At 47.5% G+C, this 23,679-nt stretch overlaps 1 protein-coding gene across 7 annotated transcripts in view; it reads left to right on the top strand.

Moving 5' to 3' along the window:
* The window catches only part of LOC144119452 (uncharacterized), an 816,664-nt gene that overhangs the window by 761,720 nt on the left and 31,265 nt on the right, over window positions 1-23,679 (top strand). For 2 of the 7 annotated variants that reach the window (XM_077652062.1, XM_077652058.1), the window contains one exon: window positions 13,633-13,704. The exons of 2 other annotated variants lie outside the window; for them this stretch is intronic. In XM_077652062.1, the coding sequence (XP_077508188.1) occupies window positions 13,633-13,686 (54 nt within the window). In that variant the 3' untranslated portion in view covers window positions 13,687-13,704. Of the gene's footprint in view, window positions 1-13,632; window positions 13,986-23,679 lie in introns of those variants that run through there. 3 more of the 7 variants (XM_077652061.1, XM_077652056.1, XR_013312371.1) reach the window with 2 other exon arrangements.

Here is a 23,679-nt window from a genome sequence, read left to right as displayed (position 1 = left end):
GCCACATCATCAGCCTGCTGAGCCAGGCGGCAGAGCAGGTAGGCCGTATGATCAACAGAGTCTCCCAAAAGAGATACGGAATGAAGGAAGAAGACACTCTCAAGCTAGTCAACAGCCTGATTGTCAGCCGAGTGACGTACTCCCTGCCGTACCACGCGACGACCAAGGCGGAAAGAGAGCAAGCCGACACCATTCTCAGGAAGGCGTACAAGACTGCTCTGCACCTACCCAAGAACACGTCGAACGAAAAGTTGCTCCAGCTAGGCATCAGCACCACCTTCAGCGAGCTCGCCGAAGCTCTGCTGGGAACGCAAACCACGAGACTCAGAGGCACTCCTACGGGACGAGCGCTCCTAAGAAGGTTGGGTCGGGACACGAGCGGACTAGTAGACAGATACGCGGACGTACCGGACCACCTTAGGAAAACCATTAACGTGGGACTATTGCCGAAAAACATGGACCCAAATCTTCACGAAAACAGACGAAAAGCGAGGGCCAAGTACGTAGAAAGAACGCTAGCCCAGTTAGACAACACCGTATACACGGACGCTGCCGTATATCCGCGCGGGAGAGAACGCGTAGCCGCCAAGGTAGTGGTAAACAAAGAAGGAAACATGATCACGTGTGCCACGGCAAAGGTCGCCGACACAGCGGAGGCCGAAGAGATTGCCGTTGCGCTGGCGGCAACAGAAGGCTACAGAACGGGCCGATCTCTCAACATACTGACGGACTCGAAGGAGACGTGCAGGAACTACACGAGGGGCAGGATCAGCAGAACAGCCCTTAGAATACTCAGCGGGGTAACCTCCGCCGAGGAGAAACCCAGGCATGACCTAATCTGGATCCCGGGCCACGCGGGCATAGGGGGGAACGAAAGGGCATACAGCCTAGCTCGAGGTAACGCATTCCGAGCAGGGCAGTCAAATGCTCCGGAGCTCCGCCTACAGGCTTGCGAGGGGGGTACGCAGAGACCTTGAACTTGCATAGGGGAGCTAGAATTAGATGTCCACCACCACATAAAGCCCAAACAAAGGAGGAAGCGACCGGCTGGCGCAGATTACGGACCAACTCCTTTCCTAACCTACACATACTTAATAAGATGTTCCCGACACAATACAGAGCCACCTGCCCTTGGTGCGATGCCACACCTACACTTTACCATATTACGTGGGAGTGCGAACGCAACAAAGCATTCCACCAACACGAACACCCGAATGCGGAGCAATGGGAGAGTCGGCTCACCAGCGGCGAGCTCACGACCCAAAGGGCCTTAGTGCAGCACGCGAATGATGCAGCACGACTCAGTGGAGCCTTGGAATAGGGGCCCACCCTTGCTGACGAGAAGCCTCAATTAAGTCGCCAGCGCCAGAGAAGACGACGGAGACATCATAACCGCGAAACCCTTGAAAGATTCAATAAAGTTCTCACTCACTCACTCCACGAACGAATTCATAGTAGACGGCAAATGTGTGTGTAATGAGGCTGTTGTTTCTTCCACGTTCAACAAATTCTTTCAGTCAGTATTCACAGAGGACTTAAGAAATGAAGCGCCAACAGAGACAAGACGTAAGAAGTGACACGGCCAAGCGCTTACTGTTGGCGCTTCTTTTGATAGTAACATGCATCAACTAGCCCAGCAAAAAGTTCTACTCACAGAGGACAACGGTTGTCTGCCCAACTTTTCTACAGCATTCCCTGCCACATCTGATGTAATTTCAGAGACTGGTGTTTCAGATTTTTTTTTTCTGAGACTCAAAATTTCCTTCGTCATTTAAACTCCGTAGAACCTGACATTCAGTTCACGCTAGAAGTGGAACAAGAAAACTCCCTGCTGTTTTTGGACGTCCTCGTGTCCCGAAACGACAATACCCTTCAATTCTCCGTATACCGCAAACCAACCCACTCGGGCCGGTACCTACACTTCTCTTCAAACCACCCGACAGTCCATAATAAAGCATCAGTGGTGAAGACGCTGTTCAGAAGAGTTGAGACACACTGCAGCACAGAACTTGACAGAAAAAAAGAACAACGCACGATATTCAAAGAACTCATCATGAACGGCTACCCAAAAGACTTTATTCAAAAAACCATTCGACGTCAAAAACACAACGATCGTCAAGAAATCAACGCACAAAGACCAACGCCACCACCAAAATACGTCACTTTACCTTATGTCGGAGGTGTCAGCGAAACCATCGCCCGAATCCTGAAAAAATCGGGTCTCCAGGTTGCTCACAAGCCCACAAACACTGTTGCGCTTTTCCTACCTGTTCCCAAAGACCGGCCGCCGAGAGAAAGAGCCCAAGGCTGCGTGCGTGTCAGTCTCTGAAGCTTCTACCACTCGTTTCCTCTTCTCTCCGCTCGGGGGAGGTGGTCTTTTGATCGGGGTCCTAGCCTCCGTTTCCATCGCCACCACCCCTGCCGGTGGCGGGGCTCGCGTCTACTTAGCTGGTGCGGTTGACTTTTGTTCTTGTCCCCTAGTATCCTTGATTAATTGGCGGAGCTTCGTCATCTCCTTTTCTAGCCTCGCAATTTCTTTCTTTATCCTTCCTTGTTCTAGCGGCGGGAAGAAACTGGATCGGTCTCGGTGCTTGCTCTCGCGGATTTCTCCTTGGACATTGGCTGATGTTCCGCGTGGCGCTGATCCGCGCTCTCGTTTTGCTTACTCGGTTGTTTCCGGGTCGCAAGGCGATGCTTACAGTTGCGGCTCCCAGTATGATGCGCCCCTTGGCACACCATGCACTCAGGGATGCATGTTACAGGTTCCCCTTCTGTAGGGGCCCGGTGGTCGTTACCGCAATGGCCGCACAAGTTTGTCTTCGGTTGATGGCATACGTCAGCCCTGTTCCCGACCTTGCGGCAACTGCAGCAGGCTTCCACTTGCTCTCTGCACGGGAACACGCAAAACTCTGTGCTCCAGTCTTCCCTTGGAATCTTATTCCCTTTGCATGCAACATTTGTTTCTCCCATGAAGCCCTCTCGGACCTGATCCGGCGGGGATACACCGTGCATTCGGTAGGTTGAAAACTAAACATTTTGACAGACTTGCCTGTCTGGTTGGTTACGCCTCTAACCGAGCCGTCCGGCTCCGCGACGTACGATGCCAGCACCTTCTCTTGCCCTCCAAGCTTCAGGACATTTAATCCGGCGTACGCCGATGCTCTCTGGCGCGGTCCTGTGTGCTCACAGTCAGCGTGCTGTTCACGGGGTTCACACGCGCAGTGTCCACGTCCCGAGCCGCCAATGGCGACACCTTCGCTGCGCCCCATGTCGAACGCTCGAGCGCGCGCGGAGAGACGCTGCTCAGGTCCCAATTTTTCGGTCGGCACGAGATTTGTAGTCCTCCGCTGGCAGTCTCGGCGACGGTACCCACTTTTTGGTGGCGGTCGGTTCTCATTTCTTCTTGACCTGGGTGTCGGAGTTCAACTTCGCACCGGCCTGGCCCGGCTTCGACGTGGCTGCCGGCGTTTCATGCGTTTGGCATGTTTTGAAGGCGGAGAACGGCCTACAATTCTCCGTTTCTAGTTCCGCTGGTGTTATACTCTTCCCTTCAACGGTGTAACCCATCTCGGTGTAGCGCAGGCCTCGGGCTGGCTCGGCTGAGCGAGCGCGGAGCCCGCCGAGCGAGGTCTAGGCGTTAGGCCCAGTTCCCTCCGCGATGTGTTCGGGGTAAAACGTCCGAAAAGATACGGAAGCTGGTCGTCGACTTGCAAAATTTGGAATTCGCGGGTTCCAGGTTGTCCCCCGGAGATATATATATATATATATATATATATATATATATATATATATATATATATATATATATATATATATATATATACTTACACCTTTACAGGCGAGATCAAAAAACATTTGGGGGACAAATCGGCCAAAAAGCGTGCGGAACAGACACTGCTTCACCGGGCGCACGTACCCGGAGAAACTTGCACTGCATACGTCGAAGCTATCTTAAACCTATGTAAGCTAGTGAATTCCAGTAGGCTTGAAGAAGACAAAGTCCTGAAGACCGCACCGCGGTCGAAACGTTGATAAATAAAAGTGTCTTTGTAGAAGTGCCCACTTCTCTTAAATATATATATATATATATATATATATATATATATATATATATATATATATATATATATATATATATAGTGAAGAAGAGTGAACAAGATCAAATAGAGTGAAGAAGATCAACGGTTGGACGGATCGCTAGATGTAAAAGAGGAGGAAGAGCAGAAGAACGCTCGTAGGGAGCAAAACATTCATTTCATTTCATTTTATTACTCTCAAGGCCGGTCAGGCGTTACAGAGAGGAGTAGGCAAGAAAAAAATACAAAGAAACAAACAAATAAACAGTTTACAATTCATAAGCATTAACAGTATCCTTGAATTTCTGAGAATCATTGATGACGACGACGGTGGAGGGCAGGTGATTCCAGTCCGAGGCTGTTCTGGGGACGAAGGAATTTAGATATTGGACAGTCCTGCACTGTGGAATGTGCACCTTTAGTTGATGATCTCTGCGGGACGATATGTGCACCGGAGGATTAAACAAGGACTGCTTTAAGGTTTCGTTGCCGTAATATATTTTATGAAATGTGCAGAGGCGCGAAATGCGGCGCCGTATGGCAAGATCCGGAAGATTAAGCGTTCTTTTCATTTCTGAAAAGATTAAGCGTTCTTTTCATTCGCTGGAACACTGCTACTAATCTTGCTAATGTGGTGTTCTTCCTTGCCGCCACTGCCCTCAACTGGTTCGACAATCACGAGGATTCACTTACTTACACCTTTACAGGCGAGATCAAAAAAAATTTGGGGGACAAATCGGCCAAAAAGCGTGCGGAACAGACATTGCTTCACCGGGCGCAAGTACCCGGAGAAACTTGCACTGCATACGTCCAAGCTATCTTAAACCTATGTAAGCTAGTGAATTCCAGTATGCTTGAAGAAGACAAAGTCGGCCACCTCCTAAAAGGAAATGCGGAAGTCGTTTATAATTTTCTGCTTAGCAAAGAGAGCCTGAGCACCACTGCCGACGTTATCAAACATTGAAGAACATTTGAAGCTCTCAAGCTGCGTCGAATCACTCCTAAATTCGGAAGACTGGCCAATTTCACCCCTTTAGCCAGTGTTGAAGCCTGTCCTCCACATTCTATGGCTGATATAATACGAGAGATTGTGCGCGAGGAATTGTCCAGATCCAGGGACACCTGCTTCCTTGCAGAATATCGGCGCCAAAGTTGTGCACCGCAGGCAGATGTCGCCGCCCTGTCCACTCCGTGGGCTCAACCTAGCGGTGCTTCGCATATAGACGGTCACAGCAACTATGCCCAACGTAATGCCCACCAGCCAACGGAAAGGTTCGTCAGCAGCGAGAGCCTGGCTACAACCAACGTCACGACTTTGTACGCCAGGGCTCTTATGGCGATCGGTGGCACTCTCAACCTTTGTGTTACTGGTGTGTCATTGCAGGGCATATCGCTAGATGTTGCCGCCGCCGTTTTCCGACATCTCAAGGCTACCGACCCCCGAGTATTCACGGACACCTGCACACCGAACAGCAGCGGTCCCCGACTATGTCTGCTTGGAACACTTACCATTGGACCCATCTGCGCAGTTCATCACCTGCATCTGATCGCAGTGCGACGCCGCCACCTCAATGCCAACGGCGGTCACCTCATCGACGTCGTGTTTCCTCTCCGCCGATGGAGGTGAGGCCGCCGGCGAGTCGATGACGTCCATACCTCCAACCGTGCTAATGTTGAAAAACGAACTGGAAGTGTTTATTGATGATGCGAAAACAATGGCTCTTGTAGACACTGGCGCTACAGTATCCGTTATGAGTTTGAAGATTAAGAACCGTTTTGGCAGGAAAGTAATGTTTTTGGAGACCATTTTAGTGGTGACCAGTGTTGTTTAGTAGTGCCATAAACGCAAAAAAAGAATACAAGCAGAACAAAAATATGCCGCTTCACGGAGCCTCAGATTGATTGCAAAAAATAAATGTGCAATACGTAATACATGATTTTAAATACCGTTCTTGCAACATTGAGCTGCATGCATAATACACGGCACTTTCCACGACCACAAAAGTTAGGCTGTATGACTGCTATGCCACTAGAGAGATCAGTCGCTTGAGTACATGAACGGGAGGTAGATGCGGGATGTGCTGCCCATTACAAATGATCTGAGTCCTGTTTTTGTTTTTTTTATATAGCAGAGCTTGGAGTACCTGTATTTCTCTATTTTTTTCGGTTTTTAGTGAATGGGTTCTATCGGTGAAGAGGGGGCGAAGCCTTTCGTGACCTCATCATGTTCAAAAAACTGCTTGCGCAATTGGTAAAATATGTTGGCAGTATGTTGTAATGTCCGTAAACACCAAATAATATCACTGTTATCGTTTGCAAATCAAACGCACTGCATAAAATTTAACGTCAACGGCGACACGAAGCATGCGTGACCACGCGTTGATATCAGGGGCCTCTGGGACGAAGCCTCGCAATCCGAACTGAAATCCGTCCTATCGTCATGGTTGTCACTCACCACTGCTGCTGTAAAAAAAAAAGTGCACACGTTTTCGCCCTCAAGCAGCGCGCGGCACAACATTTTTTGGCCGCAACAACGCATCTTTCCGAGGACCTCCACATTCTGCACGATGCCAGGGTGAGGGCGTAGTATGAAGTCTATTTCATTTTAGTCTCACCATTGAGTTCTTCCACGTCCACTTCATGTTCTCTCATTGAGGTAGGAGGTCTTCATGATCCGTATATTATTTCTGTGTACGAAATTCACCTCCCCCCCACCCCTTGCTATTCCAAGGTCCTATCCCATAGTCGCCTGCCGCCTGGTCGCCAGCTTGCTTCTTGTGTAGCTTCGCATTGAAGGCACTCATCAGTACAGTGTACTGCGATTTTACTCCGTTAATTGCCGATTCGACGTCTTAATAGAAGCTTTCTACGATTTGGTCATTTATTGATGGGTGTAGGCACGTAGGCCAACACCCCCTCCAGCTTCTGCCCTTTATTAAGCCTAATCTCGATAGCAGCTACCCTCTCGCTTATACATAGAACTCCTCTAATTTGGCAGCTATATCTTGATTATGACTAATTCCACCCCTAGTTCTCGCCTGCCCGCTGTTGCACAATAGCACACTATGCGGCCGCCGCTTGGTACTCTATACGCCTCTTCATGATGTAGTTAGAGCCAAAAACGGGGGCCAAGGTAGGAGAAAGACACAACACGAGCTCTTTTTCGCAACTAAATTTAATGAAAAAACACGATATTCGGGAAAGTAAATCAAACGAAACAAACATAAAATCAAGAAAACCGTGGGGCACGAGCCATCCGAAGGGGGTACTAAGTAACATGATAAATGGTGCAAAAGCGAAAAACTTAATAGTAACAATCACGGAAAACGCTAACAAAACAAACAAAAATCAAAAACTCAAAAAGGAAGGAAGGGACGGAACAAATTAGTTCCAGGTGGGGTCCAGGTATGCCAGTTCTTTTGCTGTTAATGAAATTTACGGTGCGCTTATGGATGTATTTCCCGGTCTTGAAATGTAAAAAACCTCCGTGATTTCGCGCTGAAGTTCTTTTTGAGTTGACAAAATTTCAGCTCCCGCATAAAGGTGATTACATTTTTTCTTACGCACTGGCTTACATTCCAGGTATACAATCCGGTTTACAATCTTACAATCCGGCTTTAACCAGAGAGCAATTTTTGGTGCTAATTTGCCCGTACATTTACACAACTTCCTGCCTGACCTATGTAGGTCTTGTAACATGAAACAGGCAGCTAATATATCACACTCGTTTTGCAAGGGATGAATCCCGAAGTACGGCATGCCTTAGACCTTTTCTTATTTTTATTTTGTCCTCTCTGGTTTCCTATTGTTCTTCTTACTACGCCGCACTTCTTTCTTGAGCTTGTTTTCAGAACAAGGCACTACCGCCACTTGCGCACAATGCAATTTAACAAAAAGACAACAGTAAGAAGGTGTGCTTTCAAAACTTTGAAAAGGATATTCTGAAGGCAGATTTGATAGTCTTGTAATTGATTCAGCATTCTAGGTAGTTGCTTATGCAGTGTCTGTATTCCGTATGTTGGTCAATATGTTTTTTCTTCCCAGTCATCCTTATGACGTGTGTTATGTGCCTTAACATTTTTTCAAGTTCAATAGATATTGCAAAAAAGCTTCCTTTTTAATTCTTTAAAAGAATTAGAAGTTCGGCTAATTGGTTTTCTGACGAAGCACTAATCTCTATAGCGCAAACACAACACGACACGGAAAGAAAGAGGGGAAGAAGAAAGGAGAGGAAGAAGAAAGAAGTAAAGAAAGAAAGAAGGAAAGAAAGGAAGGAAAAGGGGAGAAGGGAAGAAAGAAAGGAAAAGGAGAGAAAGGAAAAGAAGAAGGAAAGAAAGGAAGAAAGCAAAAAGAAAACAAGGAAAGAGGGACAGAAAGAAAGGAAGAAGGAAAGGAAGAGAGAAAAAAAAGGAAAGAAAGAAAGGGAGAAATGAAAGAAGAAGGAAAGGAGGAAAGAGAGTGCGAGAAAGAGATAAGGAAGAGAGAAATATAAAAAAGAAAAAGAGAGAAATGAAGAAATAAGGAAAGGAAGAAAGAAAGAGTGCGAGAAAGAGAAAAGGAAGAGAGAGAGAAAGAAGGAAAGAAAGAGAAGAGAGCAGAAAGAAAGGGAGAAGGAACGAAAGGAAGAAAAAGGGAAGGAAGGAAAGAACGAGAGAAAAAAGAAAGAAGGAAAGAAAGACAGAAAGAAAGGAAGGAAGGGAAAAAGAAAGAAAAAGAAATAAGGAAAGAAGAAAGGAGAGAAGGAGAGAGAAATAAAGGAAGAAGAAAGATAGAAAGAAGGAAATAAAGGCAGAAAAAGGAAGAAAGAAAGAAGGAAAGAAAGAAAGGAAGGGAAAAGGGAAGAGAGAAAGAAAGGAAGCAAGCGAGAAAGAAAGAAAGGAAGAGAGAAGAAAGTGAGAAAGAAGGCAAGTAAGAAAGAGAAAGGAGAAAGAAAGGAAGAACTTCTTTCAGAAAGAAAGAAAGAAGGAAGGAAAGAAAGAAAGAAAGAGAAAAAGGGAGGAAGGAAAGAAAGAGAGGAAGAAGGAAAGAAAGAGAAACACGGCCGCTACTTGGAACTGGTTTAATGAAGGTAGAACCACGGCATATATATCCACTTCCTGCGCAGGCGCGGCCTAAGTAACAAGAAAATTCAAACAGCGCTAGACAACTGAACCAGAAAGAGGAGGAGAAAACACAGCGCTGATGTCCGCGCTGTGTTTGTCTCCTCTTTCTGGTCCAGTTGTCTAGCGCTGTTTGCATTTTCTTGTCACCATGGAACACCAACTCGCCCAATCTGCCGTGCTTCTGCGGCTTAAGTAACCTGGAAACTAACTAACCAGCAGAAAGTTTAGAAGAACTTTTTGTTGGGCTAGATGGTGCATACTGTAACAGAAGGACTGTAGCGCGACCAAGACGAACACAAGACAGAGGCACACAGGACTAGCGCTAAACTTCATCTAACTTTATTCACTGGCAGCGCAGCAAATATAATGTTAGCCTACAATGTTAGCCTACAATGAGACCAAAGTTAGAATATGCTTCCGAACTCTGGGACCCGCATACCATGAAAGACACAAAAGAACTTGAGCGAGTACAGAGAAAAGCAGTGAGATTTATTTACGGGAAATATGCCAGGAAGGATTCGCCGTCCTCAATAATGTTACAAAATAGAATACAGAGACTCGAAATACGCAGAAAAATTATTCGTCTTGTACTACTACATAACACTCTTTCTGGAAAAAATAATATGACGCTACCAGCTTCCGTATGTCGGCCTTCTACGAGGAGAACACGACACAGTCATGACTATTTGCTTGCACCGATCTTCGCGAAAACAAACGCTTACAAGTACAGTTTTTTCCCTCGAAAGGTGAACAATTGGAATTCACTTCCCATTAGTGTATTTCGGTCTAACGAATTCATGGCTGCATTGCAAAATCATTTTTGTGCAAGTTAGCGATGTTGACGTTATCATTTGTGCTTCTTTTAGTGCATTATGTTCATTTCATGTTGCATTGTTAACGCTTTTCTGTGTTTTCTTGTTTGTGATATGCCCCTCCTGCTTGGGCCAAAGTATTGGCCTGCAGTATTATTAAATAAATAAAAAAATATAAGGAAAAAACCCGATCACGTGAAGATACCAGGTCACACACACCACTATCAACAGAACCGTTCAATATATGCCATCTCAGATTTGTATAAATTCACAGACGTATCGCTAACACAATATACGCCTTTTTTCCTTATATGAAATGCCTCCAGTAGTTCCCTTGCCCTAGTATCTTTGCTTTTGCCCAAAATCTTTATCTCATGAAACCGTGGTTGACAGTCAGAACACTCAGTGAAGTGCTGAGGAAGATGCGCACCACTTAGGTCTTTCAGTGAGCGCGCGTGCTCACCTGCCCTTTCATTTATGCACCGCCCTGTTTGGCCCACATAGACCTTCCCGCATGACAGCGGTATCTGATATACCACCCCGATGCAGCAATCCGTAAACTTCTTTGCATGCCTGACGCGGCAACCACTCTTGTCTTTGCTCGCAATTCGCGCGCAGAGCTGTGCCATCTTGCGTGGGGCCGAGAAGGCAACCGGCACGCCATGTTTGTTAGCCACTTTTTTCAAGTGGTGGGCTACCTTGTGCACATATGGCACAACCTCCGGTTTGATAGCCGTTTCTCTGCTGACACATGGCTGCTGCAACTTGATGGTTTTTATCTTCTGTAAGAGGGCTTCAGCAACCGCTGTGATGACAGTGCCTGGGAACCCTGCCGAAAGTAATCTGTCACCCTGCGTGTCATAGCTCCGGTGCATAGTATGACAGCACGATTTCATGAGAGCCGATTCGAGGCAAAGCTTGGCAATGGCGCGTTTCACTGTTTTCGACTGAGCCGAAGCATACGCGGTCAATAGATGTTAGCATGCGCGGTCAAAGCATGCGCGGTCAATAGATGTTAGTAAGTACAGGCGCTACGCAGGATCCAATGCAGATCCCTTGTCTTTGGCGATAAAAATTGTTGCCGTAAGAGACAAACGTCACACTGAGGTAAAATTCAAGTATCATCATAAAATCATCTATTGAAACCCCTGAGGAGTTCTGAAATTGAATAGCACCGCTCTCTTCTATAGCAACTCTTACAGCTACAAACAACTCACTGTGGGGCACAGAATAAAATAAATCTTCAACATCCACAGAAAACACATAACCAATGGAAGCATTTCCTTCTAGAAACCTAATAACATCTTTTGAACTGGTTAGTATTAGGTTTCTAGGTTTCTAGAAGGAAATGCTTCCATTGGTTATGTGTTTTCTGTGGATGTTGAAGATTTATTTTATTCTGTGCCCCACAGTGAGTTGCTTGTAGCTGTAAGAGTTGCTATAGAAGAGAGCGGTGCTGTTCAATTTCAGAACTCCTCAGGGGTTTCAATAGATAATTTTATGAGGATACATGAATTTTACCTCAGTGTGACGTTTGTCTCTTACGGCAACAAATTTTATCGCCAAAGACAAGGGATCTGTATTGGATCCTGCGTAGCGCCTGTACTTACTAACATTTTTCTAACATCTATTGACCGCGCCCTTGAACCAAGTTTAACGGGGAAGGGGGTTCTGAAAGTTTTTAGGTATGTTGGCGACTTCCTGGATGTTTTTAAAAAACAGAATGAGTTGACGTACACAGATGCTGTGAGCACTGTGTTAAATACCTTTCAAGATATGGGAGGGGGACTGAGATTCACGCATGAGCTGCCTGTGCGGGGCTCTTTACAGTTCTTAGACATAAACATCAATGTGGGTGTATATCATGCATGTTGGCAATACGCACCGCGAGCACAGAAGCAGTTACTACTGTATGCTTCGGCTCAGTCGAAAACAGTGAAACGCGCCATTGCCAAGCTTTGCCTTGAATCGGCTCTCATGAAATCGTGCTGTCATACTATGAAACGGAGCTATGGCACGCAGGTTGACAGATTACTTTCGGCAGGGTTCCCAGGCACTGTCATCACAGCGGTTGCTGAAGCCCTCTTACAGAAGATAAAAACCATCAAGTTGCAGCAGCCATGTGTCAGCAGAGAAACGGCTATCAAACCGGAGGTTGTGCCATATGTGCACAAGGTAGCCCACCACTTGAAAAAAGTGGCTAACAAACATGGCGTGCCGGTTGCCTTCTCGGCCCCACGCAAGATGGCACAGCTCTGCGCGCGAATTGCGAGCAAAGACAAGAGTGGTTGCCGCGTCAGGCATGCAAAGAAGTTTACGGATTGCTGCATCGGGGTGGTATATCAGATACCGCTGTCATGCGGGAAGGTCTATGTGGGCCAAACAGGGCGGTGCATAAATGAAAAAGCAGGTGAGCACGCGCGCTCACTGAAAGACCTAAGTGGTGCGCATCTTCCTCAGCACTGCACTGAGTGTTCTGACTGTCAACCACGGTTTCATGAGATAAAGATTTCGGGCAAAAGCAAAGATAATAGGGCAAGAGAACTACTGGAGGCATTTGATATAAGGAAGAAAGGCGTATATTGTGTTAGCGATATGTCTGTGAAGTTATACAAATCTGAGATGACATATCTTGAACGGTTCTGTTGATAGTGGTGTGTGTGACCTGGTATCTGCACGTGATCGGGTTTTTTCCTTATATTTGCTGCGCTGCCAGTGAATAAAGATAGATGAAGTTTAGCGCTAGTCCTGTGTGCCTCTGTCTTGTGTTCGTCTTGGTCGCGCTACAGTCCTTCTGTTACAGCAGAAAGTTATCACACTCGACGCGATAAAAAATTCACCTCAGCATTGTGCAGGGCAACTGAAGTGTCGACCCCGCTACAACTCGACCCCGCCTTCCTGATAAAAAAAAATGCTTGCAAGGTTTCACGAGCGGTTTTTTGATAACTTGTGCCTATGATTGGCGTGAAACGGAAGCGCGGTTCACAAGCTGTACAAGCAATGCAGAGGTCCACAAGATTAGTTCACTCCCTACTAGCCAGGTCTTTTGCATGCTTCCTGCGTCGGTCGTTAACACAACACCCCGTCTGGCCGATGTTTACTTTGCCACAAGACAGGGAGGCCTTGTATACAACGTTCAACGAAAAGATTGGCGTGGCTCCTCTCGCAGCCCCGTTTCTTTAGCGATAGCGACATTACGGTAGCATTTCGAGCCTTCAGCGTGGCGGCACCGCCACGGAGCAGCTGCGGAGCAGCTGCCGGCGGCGTGGCTGATCACGTGGTTCGTAACATGGTTGGTCACGTGACGAGCCACGTGGTGCGGAGCAGCTGCTGATGCCGGCGGCGCGGCGCGCCGGCGAAACCGAGCTTCCATAGCTGTGCGCATGCGCCGTGACAAGTGGGACGAAGATGAAGGAACGCCCAGCGGAACGGAGCGGCGAAAGACATGACTTTGCATTTCAACTGAGCAAGTTCCACCCGGCAAGCTGTAGCTATCGCGTCACTCCAGGTATAACCAGAGCTAAACCACCGCCATTTTTTTTATCTTCGCACGTGATGCGACCGCGCAGTTGAGCGACTTTCTTGCGGGGTGAAAAAACCATCGCTGCGACCAACTGATTTGGCGCCTTTTTTATGTTGTAGGTGACCTTGTGCAAGTACGGAACCACTTTTCTTCAGCAGCGTTTCCGCCACTGACGCCACGACCGACCCAAGGTAGCCAGCTGAAAACAGCCTATCCAACTTATAATCGAAACTTGCTTGCATCTGATAGACACACGATCTCCGGAGCACGGAACAGTTCTTCTAGTGCATGAGGAACAATGTCTTTCTTGGAGTTTTTCACGTAAGTCTAAGAACTGAAGAATGTCTTTCTGCAGAAGCTCATAAGTAAAAGTTGGTCCTTTGACATGACGTTTAAAATCGTTGACAACAAACCGTAGTGTTTGCTTGTTTGATATTGAGCATCACTTGTTGAATATAATAAAAACCGTCGATACAACGAAAAACTTTGTCACTGTTAAAGTTATTAAAACGATCGTGTAAACAGCGATCGATGCGCGATAGAAAGATGTTGAAAAAACCGGTGCAATGCATGAACCTATACAAATACCTTTCTTTTTCAGATAAAACTGGTCGTCAAATGTGATCTAAGTGCTACAAAGATAAAACTCTAAGGAGGCTAAAGGAACACTGAGGAGAAATTGAAGTTGGCTTGTATCGATAGAATACCAGCTCCTTATCACAAAAACGCCACTCTTACTGAAAACAAAGCTCTTGTAAGGTTGAAAATAACGATAATCAAAATACAGGTATCGGCGCCACAGGCCGATCTCGCAAGTACACGCGTGCTAACGTCATAGGACAAGGGACGCCACCTTGGAGGAATTTTCCTTCCTACATGGAGGTCGCGAATCTCTGAGGCTGACAAAGGAAGGTTGCATGGTTCAATATTGAAGTAAGTTTTGTTTTAAAACCGATAGTGCACTTTTATCACACAAGGACGACAGACAAAAGACAACCTGAATGTTGGAAGCAAAGAAAACCGATGCTTGGCGGCGCCACAGGCAGCCGGGAGAGTTTCGATTTTTTATGGCGCTTTGCGTCATGAGCTTTGCGTGCCCCGTGGTTTTGTTTTTGACGCGCCTCGATTTACAAGCGCCGAACAGCAGGGGGACTCCAAGTGCCGCTTCAAGTGCTAGTTAACCTTTGAAGGAGCCTGTTAAGGCTGGTGAGATGATCGCCACGGCGGATGAAAAACTATGATGGCACGATGGTCGGTGATCGTAGAAGGCAGTTCGCAGTATAAAAAGCACTTGTGTCTTCGCGCGCTCGCCCGGCGAAACATTCCCGGCTCTGCCAGTCAACTTCAAACTATTTAACGGAAATCGTTTATTAGGGACGGGAGACAAGGTACAAGGCAGTTAAGAAAAATTGCTGATGGCCTAGCTCTGATGGCCTTACTCCAACTGCGCTTGACCGCCGGCGCGTTCAGCGGCTTCGGCGCACACTGACCGCACTGGCGGAGACTTGGAGCACGTCTCCATTTCGCGCCGAGTGCGCCAGCCGCCGCCGGCCCGGCCAGACCGATTCGGCTCCGCGCCGAGGTGCGCGTTGTGGCGTAATTCAATAGCTTCGGCAGTTGGGCGGAGCTGTTCTTTTCGAGCTCTCGGCTAATTTAATTCATTCACAGTACACATCTGAATGTACATGCAAGTTGGCGAGAGAGCCCGATCCAGTGGGTCCGTTGGATCCAGCGGAAGCCGTTGAAGCGTCGTGCGTCGGCTTTAGTTTCAAGCAGCCAACTTTAAACGCGAGCGCCCTTGAGCACCCATTCGTTTTTTGGCGGCAAAAAAAAATAAATAGCCTGGCCCTTGCAACCGTGGGAGACCTCGACGCCGCCTGCTGCACCGTGCAACCGCGCCGTTCAAGTAATCACAATCCGTTGGCCCCAAAGCCCCGGCCAGCCTCCGATGGGCGCACTCCCCGCACTGGGGTTATGACACCTGATTAGCAACGGCTGCTCACTGAGGAAGGCGGAAACGACCCGCCGGCGCCAAACCTAACTGTGCTCCCTCAAAAACATCGCACGCTCTCTGGGACAGAGGTCGCTGAAATGCAGGCTGGAGTTTTTGCGAGAACTTCGTCGTCGAATTCGAGAACGGGATCTATCGTAACGCTGGCAAGACGCCGGTGCAAACGTAAACGAAGCGACGGTAGCGACCCCCGATAGATGCGTACAACGTGCGGCGGCGGTAGCTTTCATTTGGGCAGCTGCTAGACCGCACCGCTAGCTGCCAGAAATCACGGAGTCTGCGTTTACGTCACGTTTCACGTCACTCCGTCCTGTGTCGTCATAAGTGTTCTCTGTGACGTCATAAGAGTTCTCGAGTTTGAATCGGAGTGGCGAGAAAAACGTTTTCAACTGGAAATTTTTATTTATTTTTAATAAATGCATCTTTCGCTCGCGGACAACATCAAAGAAACAGCACATAGGAGGTGACGCAACGTCACCCCCGAACCTCCCAAAAAATATAAAGGACCAGGGAGAACCATAAGAAACCAGGATACAAAAGGATGAGTTATTAACTTTTGCCGCCCACGCAGCACGAGGCAAATGACAGGAAGAAAAAAACAAAAAAAAACGAAACATAGACGACAATAATAACATGGTTACGCAAAACTATGTCAAAAGTCGAAGCAAAGCAGAGTCAAACAGGCGCAACGCGTAACAAAAGAAAACGCTATGCGAAAGCTGTGTCAAACGCTCAAAGCCATACAGAGTCAAAGAAAAAGTTACAAAGTTGTAAAGAACAAGGCTTATTCCTGTTGACATGCAAAACAGAGACGTAATTACAGTGGACCTAGAACACGAGACTCCTTGTCTGAAAGTAAAAGTGAAGGCGTGCTGACGCACTTGTTTTCTGCTTTTGCAATCATCCGTGCCTCAAAAATTATCCTTTCAATTTCGGTCCTCGCACGTGCTCTGATAACCATGCGCGTGTAGAATGGTTCGCACCCTTTGCAAGTCTTGCAATGGTCGTCCAGGTTCCCTCCGCTTTTGTTACGTACCTTCCGGTAAGCAATCTCTCGTTGAGGCACCTGCCGGTTTGCCTGATAACACACTCTTACACTTCAAAGGTATCTCGCAGATGACAAAAGTAGCACATTGTTACATGTCTCATAAAGCTGGCCCCATACAATGCAGAGCAGCGTTGAGAAGCAAGTCCAACACCTTTACAGTGCTGGCTATTCATCAGCACTGGAGCGTAAAGTTTCAGAGACCCTTCTCCAGAAGTTAAAAGTGCATAGCAAAGACGCAGGCAAGCTATAGAGGAGGAATAACTGCCTCCCTTGGCCGTAATCACGTATATACAAAAGCTGTCCCATAAATTAAAGAAGGTCGCCAAAAGGAACAATGTTAATCTTGTCTTTTCAGCCCCGTGCAAACTATCACAAGTTTGTACCCTGCTGGCAAAGCAAAAGAAAAAGGTTTGCCTTATAAGACATGTAGATCTCTTCACGCAATGGGCTACACGAGGAAGGGAAAACAGTAGCGCGGGAAAAACACACACACAGCAGAAGAGCGACGTAGGACAAGCGCTTTTCCCTGCCTCGAGTACAATGAACCATCCAGCCCAAATAGTAGTTCGGGTGTTCGGATAACTCTTGTTTGCAATTCTTAGATTTAAAATTATTTTTTAACAATCCTGACCACCTATGCTGGCGTACATGCCTAGGTCAAAAAAGGCACTCCTGCCCTTCAACTCGCCTCATACGAAGCTGGTCAAGAGGGGCATTTCGTCAACTTGCCTCAGGGCTTCGTTAACCAAGTCCTGCCCTCATAAGGTTAAGGCTAGCTTTGATGCACAGGTAGATCGCCTTCTGTCCGCCGGTTTTCCGCTGGCCCTTCCTCGGGCTGTTGCCGAGTCCCTGCTGAAGTCCTTCCTACCAAACTCAAAGCCTCGTGGGGCTGATGCTCAGGAGAGGCGGAAGTGTGAAGTTATGCCCTACGTTCACAGGGCCTCGCACGGCCTGAAGAGGGTCGCCGGTAAATTCGGTGTAGAGGTCCTTTTTTTGGCACCTTGCAAGCTGTCGCGTTTGTGCAATTTAGTTATACCAGATAGGCAAAAGAAGATTGAGTGTAGCACCAACCACAGGAACAAGTTTGTGCCCTGCAGATCGAATGTAATCTATCAGATTCCGCTGAGTTGTGGTAAGGTGTACGTCGATCAAACTGGCCGCTGCAACAACATTAGATTATTAAAGCATGTGAATTCCTTAGCTGATTCTAGACGACAGCATCTACCTAAGCATTGTAAGACCTGCAAGCATGACGACAAAGATTTCACTCCCTTTTTCGGCAGGACTAAGATTAACGGACGAGCGAGGGATAAAAAAAGAACGCAAAGTTATCGAAGCCTTGGAAATCCTGAGATTAGGGCCTGACAAATCTGTTAGCGAGGCTTCCACACACCTGTACCGCAAGCAGTTGGAATTTCTTGGACTGATGAGATGATTATGGCTTTTTCTCTTTCTGGTTGGTGCGCATGCGCTTTGTTGTCGAAGAAAGGAGGTGTTGGTGCAATAAACCAGTTGTTAGTCTGCGCTTGTCTCGTGTTATTCTTCTCTGTTGTCCCGTCCTTTTTGCGCAGTTATTTGTTGTTTCCAAATAGAAGTTCTTCTAAAATGTGCTGCAAGTGTCATCTACGACATACCTTTGAAGTGTGGGAGCGTGTTATCAGGCAAACCGGCAGGTGCTTCAACGAGAGAGAGCTTACCGGAAGGTACGTAACCGAAGCAGCGGGGACCTGGACGACCATTGCAAGACTTCCAAAGCGTGCGAACCATTCTACACGCGCACGGTTATCAGAGCGCGTGCGAGGACCGAAATAGAAAGGGTAATTTTTGAGGCACGAATGATCGCCAAAGCAGGAGACAATTGCGTCAGCACCTCGTCAGTGTTACTTTCATATAAGGAGTCAAGTTTTCTAGATCCACTATAATTACGTCTCTGTTTTTCATGACATTTGCTTTAAGCCTTGTTCTTTACAACTTTGTAACATTTTCTTTGACTCTGTATGGCTTTGAGCGTTTGACACAGCTTTCGCATAGCGTTTTCTTTTGTTACGCGTTGCGCCTGTTTGACTCTGCTTTGCTTCGACTTTTGACATAGTTTTGCGTAACCATGTTATTGTTTTCGTCTATGCTTCGGTTTTTTGTTCCTGTCATTTGCCTCGTGCTGCGCGGGCGGCAAAAGTTGATCTTTTTGTATCCTGGTTTCTTAGGGTTCTCCCTGGTTCTTTAGTTTTTTTTTTTTGGGGGGGGGGGGGGGGTTCGGGGTGACAATGCCTCGCCTCGGTGTGCTGTTTGTTTGATGTTGTGTGCAACGATGTGTGTGTGTATTAGATAGTTCTCCCACGACTGCTGTTTTATCTGGTCACGTGGGTCTTGGATGACATTATAAAAGCTGCTCATTTCTCTGAATGAATGAGTTGGTAGTCAGCGCCAGTCCTGTCCACTTCTTCGTTTGTCCTTGTCTTTTCGCTATGCATTCTTTAACCCAACACCCTCGGACGCAGGCCGATGATGTCAGGGGTAAACACCGAATTGGATCCTGGCCGGGATGTCTTGCTCCTCGGCGGCCTCCGCAGCCATTCGGACGAGTTGCTGCTGGGTCTCGGGGTCCGAGCTCCGCAGCAAGGCTTCCCAGGCTTCTTCGCTACGCTATTCAGTGCCCTTCCCTGGGAAAAGGAACATTTGCAGACAATGTGATCGAGGGACCCCCTCTCGCCTCAGTAATGCACTGATCCGATCTTATTTCCCGGAACACTGCGTTAACGAGAAGTGGATTTGGGTATCTACAGGTTTGGAGTCGCCTGTCTGGCGACGCGTCAAGAAGTGGCGCCAGCCTGCGCTATAGTCTGTAGTGTTGTCGATTTCACGGAACTTTACCATGAGTTCATCGCCCCCTTGGTCGAGGAGTTCCGAACCAGTCCGACGCCTTGCCCGTTAGACAAATCGCTCTGCTGCGTACGGTGAAACGGACGCGCGGAGCGGAAAACCACGTAGAAGCGCTGCCAGGCGCCTTGCCGAAACGCACGGGATTCAAGTTGCAGTAGTAGTTCATCGGCACATCGTTCTCGGCAAACCGGATGCCACTAACGCAAGCATAGCTTCCGCGCCGAACGAACGCGAAGCAAGCCGCAAGCTTCGTGGTGAACGCGCCTTGGATGTGCGCTGCGTTGTTTTCCGCTCACCGCGTGATTCCTGCGTCCCCACACGGCCCCACTGCGTCCGAACGAGACGAGCGAGAATTGAGATTCTTTGAATTCTTTGAATGGTCGGTGGGGTTAGGGAGGGGGGGGGGGTGAAAATAAAGGGAGTGCTCAGCCATATAACTGTCTCCTTTGGGAAGGGAACACCGCAACGGGGCTGAGCAAGGGAGAGGGATTAAAGAAATATGAGAGAGGAGGGGGAGTTGTCAAGGGGGGGAGGAGCAGGTAGAAAGAGTCGCTGCCGTCGCGCGCTATCTGTTGGGGCAGTGGGATTCATTGCGAGGAGGAGGGAGTGGTTTTATTGGGCGCCGGCTGATGGCGCTACGTGCGCGCATCTGGTAAAGCCCCTTGATAATATGAAAGTAGGACGTCCTGGCGGGCTAGTTGGTTCATGATGAACAGAAAGGGTATAAACTGCGCGAACAAGACGGGACAAGAGGCACACAAATCGACAGACAAAGCGCATACTTCCAACTGATTTTATTTGTGAAAAACACATTGTTAATAAGGCCAGAGAACATAAGAAAAAATAGGAAAAACACTATCACCATAGGGTTCAACGACAGAAACATCAGCAGAAATTTACAGGTTAATCAGATCCGATGTGAACACGAACGTGCCCTTCTAAAAACTCTAGCTCTGGTGTCGATAACAACAGCGAGGGCGAGCTAACGCAGCCGTAACCCCTTTTGGCTATCAGGAAAGCTTCGATAACCTCCCTTTCAGTTTTGCTGCGTGCATAGGAGAGGAAAGCAGTTTTGTCTAGGAAGGGAACGCAGTTGCGGCTGTCACAGTTTTTGCAGTGTAATGGCAGATTGCTGCCTGTGCCGGTGTGCATCGATCGTCTATGTTCCAGGGCTCGCTCATTGAAAAATAAAAAATAAAATCAGTTGGAAGTATGCACTTTGTCTGTCGATTTGTGTGCCTCTCGTCCCTTCCTGTTCGCGCAGTTTATACCCTTTCTGTTCATCATGAACAAACTAGCCCGCCAGAAAGTCCTTCATATTTCTTCTCCCCTGGGTTCTTTTTGACCTCTCAAGACCAACGATCAAGCACTATTCTTTGTGAACCTGATCGCTCTGTCTACGTGCCAGTCGCGAGAGCTGGCCTGCTACTTCAGGAGGAAGATGGTCCCACCTCAACTTCTGGGGCTCTTTGGCGTCCCGGGTCCTTCCTGGGGGCACGCTCGCAGGATGTGCAAGATAATGAAATCAGAAGCTTGGAGGCGAGTGAAGCTCTACTCAGACTGGCTGAAGTTCGTCTTCCAAGAATCTAACGATTGGGTAGCCGCAAGACGGTTTCAAGAATACAAGCGACTTTCAGCGCAGACGAACGAGTTTCTCTGGCAGAGAATGCGTCTCACGCTTCCGGCAAAACTCCGGACAACACTTACAGAGGGTTCCGTCTCGATACTGGGCGATATCGACCTTCCTAGTAACATCAAGGAGACGCTGCAAAAGGGACCGAAGTTTTGCTTCGAACCTTCAGCAGGACGTTCGGAACTACTAGCGATGGTACGCTGTGTGGGGGCGTTTGCCTCTCTACAGGACAAGGAATGGGCTGTCAACGACTCTGTGGGCTGCTTATTGCGAAACGTAAGTCGTTTCACTTCACGGAAGGTTTTTTTCAGCAGCGCAGGGGACAAAGGACGTGACAAGTGCACAGACACGGCGCTGAACTTACAACTGGTTTATTGAGGTGATTTTCACTACTTAAATACAGTGGCAACCAATCTCAAATGAAAAGACAGATACACAAAACAGATTGACGAAAATGACAATTCCTGAGCACAGGTCTACAGTGGCACAAGGCCAGCTGCTCACGTTTTTCTATTCTCATCAAGGAAACGTAGTTCTTTATCGGACAGAGCTATTGAGGCAACGCTTATTCATTCATATTTGAATTTATGGATTTCATGAGCTTCAATGATTTCACGAGTGATTTTTGTTCTCTTATCTGACAGCACTCGACACTGAGTGAAAACAGGATAACACGGCGGTTTTTTGTTCTTTTTTCTTTCCTCTGTGCAGAGAAAATCACACATCGCATCAATACACTGAATTATGTTATACATATTTCAATATGAGATTGTCTACAGAGATCACGACGAAGGAGCGAGCCCACTTAGCGACAGTTCAGAAGGGGAGCAAAGATACAGTTCACCGGGTAGCATGGCGACTTGGGCTAAGCAGTGGCCTGCAGTATTCTGAAATAAATAAATAAATAAATAAATAAATAAATAAATAAATAAATAAAAGACGCAGGCTGGGCGACTTCAAGGATGCGGTGCAGCGGGTCGGGGTGCCGGGAGTGAGTGGAGGATAATTTCCCTCCGCGGAGCGCACCGAAGCTCGTGCCCATTCAGCCCCTTCGTAAAGGCTTAGGTCGTTACCGGACGAAGCACTCGGTGTCCAAAAAAAAAAAAACACACCTAAAACGCACCAAGTAGTTCACGCGCAAAAAGGGAGTCTTGTAGGCCCCCACACTTTCACACTGTATGGCCGCCATCTTGAAGTAGGAAAAAATTAACGAATACACAAAAGCAGCTCAAGGCTTTGCCTGTGGTAGGGGTGACTTTGAGGTGGGAAAAAATGAGATAGAACAGGGAGCACGTACGCCCCCGCAAGTGCAGTGCGAGAGGGTTGCACAAATAGAAGAAACTACCACTCAAACAGCGTGCATTTATTCGTGCTTTTCCATAGACATATAGAAACGCGGACAAACCAGTTTTATATAAGCATAAGTGAATTAAAAGATGTCGCCGCTCGGTGGGGAACGCCATGCTCTAAAACAACGTCTCGAAGAAGGAAGCCGTGGCAGTACTAGTGGGCAGCGCGTGGCGTATCGGGTGGCATAATCTGTGGCTAGCGCAGCCCACCTATTTCCAGAAGTGGACTCGGTAAAGGGGCTGACAAGGTCTAAACCAAAACGGTAGAATGGCTCCGGAGGGACGTCGATGGGCTGAAAAAGGCCGCTTCCCACGCTGGCACTGATAGCAAGCACCAACATAACGGAGGACAGAGCGGTAGAGGCCAGAAGATCCGACTACGGACACGCCCTGATGATAGGCAGATCACGTAGTTCGTGGAGCACAATAATGCGGTGTTGCGTGAGAACAACGAGGAGCAGGTCCGGTTCAGCGGGATGAACTTTTCGACTGTATAAAGTGTCATCAACGAGTTAAAATCGGCTCAGTCGGTGGGGGCGGCCGTTGGGCGATCTATAATTGAGGCGAGCTCAGCATCGGCAATAGTGGGGAAAGAGAAGAGCGAGAACGGGTCAGTATGTGCTGTTAGGAATATCTGCCTTGTCAACGAGGTAACGAGAGAGGCAGTCAACTTCCTTATGTAGCCGTCAAGACTTGCTGACCGCGATGTAGTCGTATTCTTGAAGGCGTGACGACCAAGGACCGAGGCGGCCAGTACGATCCTTCAGAGAGGAGCGCCAACAGAGGGCAATTTAATTCTGCTATAGAGTAATTCTCCTATCGAAGCAGGAGGTGGCTGGCATAGGCTACTACACGATCGGTTCATTCATTCATTCATTCATTTATTCATTCATTCATTCATTTATTGTACCCTTAAAAGCCCTTTTCGGGCATTACATAAGGGGGGGGGGGAGGGGGGGGAAACAGTTGAAATACAAAGTAAAGAGAATAACAATGTTAATACAGTAAAATACAACACAATGCAAAAAGGATCTGGAATACACTGTGTAATGTTAAAATGCAGTTCTAATCAATACATGGTGGCGGATAGGCTAAATAGGGAATAGTAACAAGAAAAAATAAATGGTAAAAATCAAAGCATGAGGTTGTTTTTTTCATTTGATGTAATGTTCGATTACTGCGTCTCTAAATTTACTAGCGTCACGCTTGTTTACGATGTGATCTGGTAACTGGTTCCAATTTTCT

The sequence above is a fragment of the Amblyomma americanum genome, chromosome 2 (genome assembly GCF_052857255.1).
Source record: "Amblyomma americanum isolate KBUSLIRL-KWMA chromosome 2, ASM5285725v1, whole genome shotgun sequence".
Taxonomy (NCBI): domain Eukaryota; kingdom Metazoa; phylum Arthropoda; class Arachnida; order Ixodida; family Ixodidae; genus Amblyomma; species Amblyomma americanum.
Note: the sequence above shows the minus strand (reverse complement) of the source record. Positions and strands in the feature narration are given on the sequence as shown.